The following is a 12,273-nucleotide window of genomic DNA, read 5'->3' on the forward strand; positions in this document are numbered from 1 at the left end:
CAATAATAAAATAATGATAATAATAATAATGATAACAATAATAATAATAATAATAATAATAATAATAATAATAATAACAAGAACAATAAAAGTGAATATAAAAATAAACATACGACATGAAGAATTGTGAAAATAATAATAACAATAACCATGGTAATAGCGATAATAATAGCAATATTAATAAAAATAACAATAATAATAATTTAATAAATATATACAGCAATGTCATTATAATAAATCTTGGGTAGCATTTAGGTTTATAAGGCTATAAATCTAAAAAATAATAACGCCGATAGACGGTACAAAAATTAATAAACAACGAAAAAGAAAAATTTTTCAAAAACTTTAAGGAAATAAAATATATATGTACATATATCAGAAGACAATATAAAAGGAAAGTATTTTGCTGTATATAGAACAATGATTGAATGAAAGATGATACAGGCAGTTTCGTATTCATAAAACACTAATCACATTGTACACGATGATTTATGAATAGTTAAAAAAGAATGAATTAAAAAGATCACCTTGAAAATTGATCAATGAATCCAATGAAAGGACATTGACAAGATTTACCAAATTTTCAATACATTTTTATGGGAACGTGAAAATATTTGATTAAATAAATTTTATTACCGACCGAAACAATCAGTGAAAATTTAATTGTTAGATTATTATAAAAAAAAAAAAAAAAAATGAATGGTAAAAATTTTCTGTACATATCTTATAAATTAAATAATTTAGTCTTTATTTAATTATAAATATAACTTGTTCAAATTGTACATTTTATTTTAATAAAATTAATTTTTCAGTATATTTATTGTACGTACATTATACAAATATAGGGCACATATATATATGCATTTAAATATATACGTACATGAGTTTGTGCAGGGATATATGTATATATTTGCATATGAATGTGTTATGAATATGTGTATGTGTATGCTATCTGTAGGCATATATAAATATATCTTTCAAATTGTACTATATAAAAGATAATAAAGTAATCAAATAATTATAAATATCCAATGTAAACAAAACTTTCTGAATTTAATAATGTATACAAATTACTTTATTAAATTCAGATAAACGTTGACCCTAGAAATCCAAATAATAACTAAATGCTGCTGAAAATTATGTAGGAACTTAATTAAATTAAAATGCTTAATTCGAATAGAAATTTTTATTTGCAAAGTGTTTGTTATTGGCATGACTAATTTAAATTATGTATTGAAATTCTGTAAATTTATAAGTAAACGATAAGTAATGAAAAATTTAAATAAAACTATTATTTCATGTAATTCTCGTAACGCTGCAAATTATTTATAATAATGATTTATGTTTCAATAATATCCATAATGTACCTCGAATGAGTTCGTTAGAAAATCTCACTTAAAAATCAGTATATAGTTTTATAATATTTCAGTTGCATCAATTGCATTCAAAAAGAGCTCAAAGTAATTATTTGTCAAATATAAAAATCTACGTTAAAATTCAACAATAACTAATATCGACTATGTGAATCGATAAATAATTATAATGATGAATAAAACCTTTATATCAATACTCGATAAATTTGTATTTACTTTGATCTTTCCATAAACTCATCCTATAATTTATAAGAAATTATGAATGAACGATTGAAAAAATTATTTATACATAAACAAAAATATATAAAATATAAAGTCACACATGCTTAAATTGCATAATAATATAAGAAATAAAACGGAAAATAAAATGAATGTTCACGCTACGTCTCAGTCGGTAAAAATTGATTTAATCGTATCCCCATACTATAATTTGAATATATGTTCAAATGACGTAGATATATGAGACGAAAAAATATAACAAAAATAAAATAAAACAAATAAAAGCAAGCAGTTTAGAAGCACAGGCAGGACAGAACAAAAGAAAACAAAATTGTATTTATCGATTGAGTAAACGTCTAAAGTCAAATTTTTTCTTTTATCAAAAAACGAACACAATGTATACATAATATAGAATTTCAATTTCTATGCAACTGATGTAATATATGATGAACAACAGAATCAATAAAAAGTAGATATTTTAAAAAATATTCGGTGCTAGTGACAAGAAGTGAACGCATTAATAAATTTTTGATAACTCCGTAAATTTTATAATATTATTATAAATCCTACTATTCTGTTAATTATATGTTCTTTAATAAATATTATATATATGACGCAAATATAAATATTCTAAAAGTCATGTCATTACGTATACTAATTAAATTTCAAAATTTAATTCAAGATAATCGACATTTAGAAATTTACTAGAATTCCTTATTCTTTAAGATAATTTAATTACCTCTAATTAGCACGTAAAATTAATGTAAATTTACAAACACGTAATATTAAAATTAAAAAACAACTAACAATTAGGTATTTTATACAAGTGCCGTTATACATTGTCTGCATACCGGATACACATTGAATTATCTTTCAATAAAATATTGTTTTAAAATAGACTAATAATAATTCTGTTATGAATGAAAAATATCCAATGCTTCTCTAAATATGCTTTAATTTTGTAAACAAATATTTTCGTGCAATAGCTAAGAGCATTGAAAATAAATATAATGAAAAATAAACAAATAATTATCTATTTACATTAATAATCTATATACATAGTTATAATCAAAACTATTTATAAAATACCGTTCAAACGAGTATTTACCATACGTTATATATATATATATAAGTGTGTGTAAATGAATATTACTTCAATTACATTCGCTTACGATAATTCGATTACCATATTATAAAAGAAATACTAACAATGGCCAGAGTCATCAAAAACATAATGGGGAATATTTAATCAATTATGTATCGCATATTAACACAAAAAGAAAACGAGATGACATGTAGAAATTAGAGAAAGAGAAATGGCTTGGACTATACAGAAGATGGCGTATGCATGCCGACATATATACATATGTGCATATACATATACGTACACGTATATAAATATATGGGCACGCATGGTAGTCAAGAGAAAAGGAGAATATAATTTTTCTGCATTGTTTTTGTTGTCAGATTTGTTCAGAGGGACTTACTTGACTCCGAGCTTGGTGGCAACTCGCCGCCAAGGGCTGTAGCTTGTAACCGCTTTCTTGTTGTTAATATCCCTTTATTATCGACGATTGTTTGTCGAGTTTGTCGAGTTTGTCGATTATAGCGTTGTATGCGGTAGTCGAAAGATACGACGGAAGATGCACGTAGGGGAAAGGAAAAAGCACATTGCATTAGCCCGATTACTTATCGCTTATACTTTTTGTGTACACGTGTTTTATTCAAATCACTGGCGTTTGAGCAAAGGCGAATATTCAATGAGGCATGTTTCTGACGTCGGTTCAACATTTTCTCTTTTAGTGCAATCATTCTAATTTCACTATAGAAGTTCCTTTTAAATATTTTATACTCGACACCAGTAGAACTTTATATAAACAATATAAACATCACAAATACTATAATTAATCATTTATCAGTAAAATAAATGGTGTTAAAATTGCTATGTAAAAAAGATTGTAAGCGTATTCTTTAATCAAAAACAAACCAAATTGATATTTTTTATATATTATTATAGATTTTCTTCTCTCTCTCTCTCTCTCTCTCTCCCTCCCTCTCTCCCTCCCTCCCTCTCTCTCTCTCTCTCTCTCTCTCTCTCTCTCTCTCTCTCTCTCCTCTTAATTTAATGAATATACTGTCGTGTTGAATAAAAAAATTTACTAGTAATAGCCTTAATTCGTGTACTTTGTTTTCGTATCAACGATTAATGTCAAATTATTTGGTTATTTTTTAAAAAATAATCTTATTGTTTTAATGCATAATTTAATATAATTTGAAAAATTCCCAGGACATATACGTTATAAATATGTATTTATAAAACGAAAATATCTAACTTATAAGCAAATCCATGATTTTATTATTACTTTTATTTAAATCAAATATATCTAATAACTTTAAAACATACGTGCCATTATTAAAAATCATTTGATGATTATTCATACACACAAACACACACAAACACATTGTACACGTATTTAATAAAGTGAAATTTTCTTATATTTTTATAAAAAAATTAATATTTATAACTATTACATTTATTTTAATGTACAAATTCTAGTTTGAAGATTTCGAAAAGTTTTTAACACTGATTTGAATATGAGATCTTTAACGAAATAAAATTGATATAATCACTAATTAGTATAATATAGACTCTACAGAAAAAGTTATTATTTTATAATTGCTTATTACATTGCACATTTTACTCTTGATTATTAATTCACGTATTTATTTATATTTACTTTTTAGATAATTTATGTTTTTGTTTCTTTTAAGCATTTATAATACAGGCAAATAGTGTTAGTATTTTTTCAGCTTTATTTTCATTTTGGGATTTTTTGTAAAGCTTTATTTTACCATTGCAACATTCTTTTTACTAAATTTTTTATCCACTATAATCACAGTAAAAAATAAACACATAAAAATAAGTTAACATATTTAATATATAGACATGCGATAGAAACCGTTAGAACCAAAAATTAAATCTTCAACTAAAATATGTTTATAAAATCAGCATTACGGCTTTCATAAAGCATCAAAATTATGAGTAAAAATATTTTATAACATTTATATAAAAAATTAGAAATGTTCTTATGAATTTGCTGGAATCTTATCTTCATAATACATTAAACTGTTTATTCCAAAATTGCAAATAATAATTTGCAAATAATAATTTGCAAAAAATAATTATAAATTGCAAATAGAAATAATAATAACAATAATAATAGTGATAGTGATAATTTTATAAGATAACAAAATACAATATGAAAAAGGAAATAGAATTTACTTTTCTATTTTTAATGGTTAATGAATTGCTATTCATCTTAAAGAATCTGTTTGTGTGACAGTTAATCTATAACTGTGGATGCTTGTATCATTCATATAATAACAAAATTATATTATAAATATTAAAATATATGTCTATCGCAAAAAGGTCTCAATTAAAATTACCAAACATTGCATATAAATTTTTAATATACATTGTTACATATATTACCAAAAGCTATATAATCATTTAAATTTATTATTGTGTAAATGTGATAATTCTTTATTAGCATGTAAAGATTTTTTTAAGATAAAATCCGTACCGTATATTAACAAATTAATTAATAATTTCTAATTTCTAATTTTCAGATATTTTCAATTATTTATCATCAATATTTAAATTAATCAAATGACTCGAGATTTAATAATGTTTGTTCTAAAATATTACTATTTTTAAAGAAAAATATAATCATTTCTAATTTATGAATTTAACCACCGTTAGTTTAGTATAATTAAATTTTTTTTTTTAACGTAAGAAAATGTATATTCTGTTTAAAACTCAATTATACTAACTAATTTTTAAATTTTCATTTTCTAAATAGTATTAATAAATAAATTAAATTAAATAACATCATATTATTTACTCATAATTATAATCAAAATAAGTTAAAAACTAGGCATAAAAAAAACTTAAATATATTACATCTATTATTTTTCTTTAAAGAAATGAAAAAGTTAACAAATCATTTAGTAGAAAGTTTGTAATGTAATTTAATCACATTTTTTTTTAATTGTAAGAAAATATAATTGGAAATTTCGTTTTGTTAATTTTATATCTTTAAAGAATATTTTTTTTAATAAATAAATAAATAATATCATTGACCGAATTACTATGCTTTTATGATGAATTTTATCTATTAATTATTAATATAAACATTGACATTTATTTTCCAATTTCATATTGAGAATTTCATTTAAATAAATGTATACGAGTTTGTATACGCACGTCCGGAAAATTTTATGGAAATCCAACAAGAAGCAAATAAAGTAAGGATACATATTTAGGCACTGAAGAATTATATATAAAATTCGTGAATAATACATTTAATATAAATATATCCTTAATATCTACACAACTCGTATACAATATCTAATTTTAATTCCATAAGTAATTTTATCATAAAAAAAAAACAAGAAGAAATAAGAAATATCCATGTAGTATTCCATATACATACATACACGCATATATATATATATATATATATATATTTACGTTGATATCATATGAATATGTTATATATAGCACATACCATATTCGTATGCACATATATCTATATACACATATATATCATGAGTACCATTAATCAAACAACCTGCTATAAGAACAAGAAAAAATAATTTAAGTACATAATCAAAAATATGCTAAAGCTTTTCGCTTTTCTAATATATTACTAAAATTGCAAAATCAATCTGAAACAAATAAGCGTCTGAGCCAGCCTAAGCATCGGAGCAAAACGACGCATGGAACATCAAAATTTATCACTATATTCTGTAATTATATTTATAATATATTAAAATCATGATTATATGTCAGACACTTCTATCACTTTGAATTCCTTCGTTGCATCTTGTTTTTACCAATATTCCTATTTCAGCTATAATACCTTTAAATTTGTTTTTTGATAAAACAAAAGAAAAGGACATTAAAAAATTGGAAATTTGCATAGTTTAAGAGTAATTTTTCAGAGTAATCTATCGCAAATTATATCTTTATACTATTATATTCTTCTTTTATTCAATTAAAGCAAAATAAAAAGACACTATATTTTTGCATATTATTAAGACTAACTGAAAATGGATATGAAGTATAAATTAGTTTTTATTAAGTCTTATATTTAGATTTGTCTTAACAGTTAAAAAAAACCTGTTTTATTAAATTATATTAATATTTTTTTATTTTTTTAATTTTAATTATCATTAATTTAAATATTTCCTTAAAAGGTCTTTATAATGTCATATCCCAAACAAAATGTATATCTATTGTATGTAACATACAATAATATATTTATATATTATATTAATTTAAAAATTTTCAAATCTTTCGAAAACATTAAATTTCAATTTTCATTGTACGGTATCTGTCCAACTAAGAGTATATTTTTGTAATTAAAATTCAACTGCAAGTATTTCAAGAAATTCATAAATATCTAAAAGTATATCTTATATCAAACTTTAATAAAACTAACTATATATATAAAATTCTACGTCATTATAGTTAAAATCGTTAAATATTTCAACATTATAAAAATTTTAAATATAAAACAAATTTTTTTCATTAACTTAAGATTTTTTACGTCTAATCAGTATCTTTAATAACATGTAATGATAACATAATGATATGTACTTCTTCTAATTTTGCTTATTAATTTCTCAACAATAGAAAAAAATTATATAATGACCTATTATAAATAATTTATAAATACGATAACTTAATTTATGCTAATTAAACAAAATAATATTCATCTCAATTTTTTATCTATATAATAATTTCAACGACATTTAACGATTAATTAAATGTATAGTGTTGAACTAACATTGAAGAAACATTAAAGTATTATAGCAATTAATATATATATATTTTAATTATAAATCTATGATTGGAATATATATTTTTGAATCTACGCGTAAATTATATCAATAATATCAAGTGTGGTAGGTATAATGCATTAAAATATTTTTAAATTCAAAACAATTGAAATTGAAATAGTAAAAATGCATTATGTTTACTGCATATATTTATTATGATTTATATTTTATAAGTTTAATAAAAATTGTAATTACATTTAGAAGATATATGCATTACATTATTGAACTGGATTTATTATAAAGATTGAATATAATAATTAAAATTGATGTTAAAATAAAAATAATTGAAATGTCCATTTTATATTAATTTAAAAAAAAGAAAAGCAAAATTTTTTAAAGATCTTGAGTTTTAATGATATGAAAATTGTAATGCAAGTTCCTAATCAACTAAATTCTCTGAGCTTTGGTCTGACTATGTTTATAACGTGCGAATTTTCAACCATATAAATTGAAATCCATAACATCATTTATACACATTATTATAGAAATAATAATTATTGCTTTGTGTGAGATATATCACTTACCTTCCAGTGCCGATAGGTGCTGGTAATGGTAAAGATGCTGTTGAACCGCGTTTTACGATACTGCTGCTTGATGAAATCGAAACACTTGACAATGATTTGAAAGAAGACTTACTCGACGGCTTAGATTTTGTACATTCTTGTTGATAGTGATCCTTACACGATTGGTGAATTATACTTCCACAATCTAAATTTAAAATATAATATATCGTTAAGTTTTCATTTAACTAGTTTCACTTTAAACTAACTATACTCTTCATTCGTTTTTATATTCGTAAGTAAATTTAACCAATAATCATATAAAAATTTATTATTTTAGTTTTCTCTACAATTTTAAAAGAATCTTTGAAATTTTAAAAAATTTTATTAAATAATTTGTCTATGAAAAATTATGAAGTTGAACATAAATCAAAATTTTATAATCATTCTTCTTATTGTTATTATTATTATTATTAAAATTATGATAGTATTTATGTTTAATTATTCGGAATATATAATAAATACAATGATGATCTTTTATAAAGGTTACTTTATTTGATATTTTATCATTAATTCTAAAAATAGTATTAAATATATATGCAGTGTAATGATATTGATTATTTTAAGTTATTATGTTTTGACATTTTTAATTAATTCATTTCATTAGGTGGACATATAATAAAGTAATAATCAAATAAATATATAATAATGTAAAATTAAATGAAGATCATTATATTTTAAAGAGAAATTAATGATGTAATATTGAATATAATTTATGTAAAAATTTTATTTTTCATTAGCAATTTTTGAAGTATTTCTACTATATTGATATTATATTAGTAATACTAATTATATTTTGTAACGTAATATAATATATACATATACTAGCAAAAGAAATAATTATTTATTTTGTTAAATATATATTGTTTATTAATAAAAAATAATGTTTATATTTTAAGTACTTTATCGTCGAAAAGTACCAATAATACTTACTTTCACAATGGAATGCCGGTTTACTAGCAAACGATTTCATACAAAAATCGCAAGTATTATTTCCTTGTGATGATACATTGATCGATGCCCATTGATGTTGTTGAGCTGGTTTCTTTCCACTTTTGTCCTGTAAAGTTTTCGATTGCTTTTAATTAATACGATATTTATAAATAAATTAGTAATATTATAATTTTTAAACATAAATAATAACTAACCTTCTTTTTTCTAGAAAATAGTGAGCCTCGTTTTCTTTTTGTTTTTTCCGAATGTCTATCATCATAAGCTGTACTGTGAACAAAAAAGAGAAACGAGCTTTTTAAAAAATCTGTAACATTTCATGTAGAAGAGATTTATAAAATATTTAAAATATTCGTACTACAATACAACACAAACAAAAAATATTACGTTAATAATAATTGCAATATATCATGAATGACAACAAAGATGAAATATACAGATAAGTAAAAAGAAGATAAGTGCAAATAGAGAAAGTTAATCGTGTTACGTTCTTAGAAAAACAACTACTATTTGTAAAGAGAATTAAGTATTATTCAAGAGTCATACTGACCATTGCGTGGATTACCAATGTTAGCCACAAATATGCATTCACTGTAAGTGAATAGGTTTAAGTAAGGTAAAGGTCCCATTGTGTCACCATTATCAGAAAACAAATTAGAAAATAGCATCCTTCTAGATAAAATTTTAACGGCAATTTAGTTACTTTTGGCATCAAATTACGAAATATACTGAAATTTTCAAATTTATTACTCGGTAGAGAAATAATTTAAGTTACCATACCATACAAGTATTGATTTGTATGAATCGTGTATATATATATATATATATATATATATATATATATTGTGTGGCTAATTAATTATGAATATTTTATATATTAAACGGTCTTACGTACGTTTAAAAACTCAATCAAAATTTATAATTCAGCGCTGTCAAATTATAAATTAAACTGTTATTTTATGCTGCTAAAGAAAATTACAACTAAATAATGAAAATATGTTTAATATGCCTTGAAAATATGTTTCTAAAAATTAAGCAAAAATAAAATTGAATATCGTACTGTCGTTCTGTTGAAAAATAATAACATGCGCGAAGAGAGTTTTATACATGGAAATCTTAAATCAAATTGACATTGTGTTAAGTTATTAAATATTCTGAGAGAAAAAAAATCACATAATTTTTACAAATATCAGTTTGAAAGAACATAAACTTAAAAAGATTTAAATATAATGCTCTTAAATAAAAGTAGTACAAATTATGTAAATAATATAAAAAGGAACATTATGTTTTTAAAAAATTTCAGGGCATTATTTGCCAAAAGTAACGGACATCGCTATATTTTTGTGATGTTGGGACATTTATCTCGGGCATGGAATCGAACAATTTTTTGTTGTTCATTTTGATTTTGTTCTATACATCGAGTACTCACTCTGTTAAGAGTTCGTCAAGGGAAGCTTGTGTACTCGTTGTGCCTTCTCTCATCAAGTCCTCGTGAAATTCATGACCATGAGGGATGTGAAGGTCGTCCGTCTCTGTCTCACTTCCACTACCCTTTTCGTGTCTTTCATGCCGACTGCTGTCGTGCAACAATATGAAGGAAAGAAAAAAACACGGTCAAGTGTAAACGAGAAACGATAAAAATGGCTATCACTTTTATGGTAATTTATTTTCCATATCTTCTTCGGTAATAAGAATTGTAAAAGTAATAATGAAGCACATATCGTGGAGCTTTTCACGATATTGTAAAATTATAACAACATCAATAATAATATTAATAATAATAATAATAATAATAATAATAATAATAATAATAATAATAATAATAATAATAACAACAACAACAACAACAACAACAACAAGAATAGTAGAAAGAATAACAATAATTATTATAAAAAAATACAATATTTATCTAGAAAGATACTTGAAAAAAAAATTTGTCTTGTATAAATCTAGCAATATCTCATTACCAACTTGCCTGCGACTCCTGTTTAATTGTCAAGAAATTTTTCTGCTTTCAAAAATTCAAAATTCTTAATAAATATTAGGCCATGCTATGATTGCATTTGTTTGCTACATTTGATGCAAATTGTTATATTGGTGCAAGTGCGCATAAAATTATAAACAATACGTTTCACACTGTACTCAGGCAATAGGATGATTTATATCAGAGCTGAACATTTTGCAATGCATTCATCATTACTTTTACTTGATAAAACTAAATATTTTAGAAAAACAATTTATATTTTATTATAATCAAGTAGAATATATTGAAATTTATTAATATATTATATTAAAACAAGCTTATGGATTCATTAAAAAGAAAATTGAAATATAAATGTGAATCAATAATTAATATTATCAAGATCAAGATTAATTAATATATAACAAATAAAATAAAAGAGGTGTATTTAAAAAGAGGATAATTATGAATTTATAGAATTCCGATATAATTTATACAAGAATAATATAAAGTTGTAAAAACTGTATATCGTTTTTTAAAAAATATTTTATACTGTAACAAAAATCCTTATTTACATGTGAAAAATTTCAATTATTTCTTTTTTATTATATATTTATTTATACTTCATAATAATTTGTATTTTTTTTCTATCTATTAATTAGCAAAATATACACATAAATCTGGTATTCACAAAGCTCTTTTTATTACAATATTGATTGATATTCTGTATGTATATATATATATATATATATATATATATATTATAATTAAAACCGAAATGATACTTGTAGTTCAGCTCTGTATAATTATATGAAAAAAGTATAATTTTTTTATCTATTCTTAACTATATTTAATTATTAATAGTGACAAATTATATCAATTTTTATATAAAATGAAAGGATAAATGCTTTAAATAAACTAAATCACAAGATCCTTCAAAATTTTATGTAGTCAACATTACTTAAAATTTTATACATTTTTTAATTATCACTATATTTAAAAATTAAATATTTCATGATTGTTCAAAATTCTTACAACTAGTCTAAATAATTAAAAGTTATTATGTTAAAAGTTACGTAATCTATATATCGAATTCCCAATGAAATTATATTTTAAAAAATAACGATAATTTCTATGTATCATTCATATATATATATATATATTGTTTAAAAATCATATTTCAAAATGTCTTTATTTAGATTTCTATTTTAGAAGTAAGATAATATAATACTTTATGATAGTAAATTGAAAGAAGATGTAAAAATGATTTAATTCTTAAGTATTTTATCTCTTACTTTTTCAA

General features: G+C 22.3%; 1 protein-coding gene across 1 annotated transcript in view; it reads right to left on the reverse strand.

Annotated features, from left to right (window-relative positions):
- The window catches only part of cyst (rho guanine nucleotide exchange factor 18 cysts), a 58,020-nt gene that overhangs the window by 9,505 nt on the left and 36,242 nt on the right, over positions 1 to 12,273 (reverse strand). The window contains exons 7-10 of the mRNA XM_011495712.1: positions 10,440 to 10,586; positions 9,208 to 9,280; positions 8,993 to 9,119; positions 8,024 to 8,207 (exon numbers count right to left, since the gene is read on the reverse strand). Of these exons, the coding sequence (XP_011494014.1) occupies positions 8,024 to 8,207; positions 8,993 to 9,119; positions 9,208 to 9,280; positions 10,440 to 10,586 (531 nt within the window). The remainder of the gene's footprint in view (positions 1 to 8,023; positions 8,208 to 8,992; positions 9,120 to 9,207; positions 9,281 to 10,439; positions 10,587 to 12,273) is intronic.

The sequence above is a fragment of the Ceratosolen solmsi genome, unplaced genomic scaffold, assembly GCF_000503995.2.
Source record: "Ceratosolen solmsi marchali unplaced genomic scaffold, CerSol_1.0 scaffold11, whole genome shotgun sequence".
Lineage (NCBI taxonomy): Eukaryota > Metazoa > Arthropoda > Insecta > Hymenoptera > Agaonidae > Ceratosolen > Ceratosolen solmsi.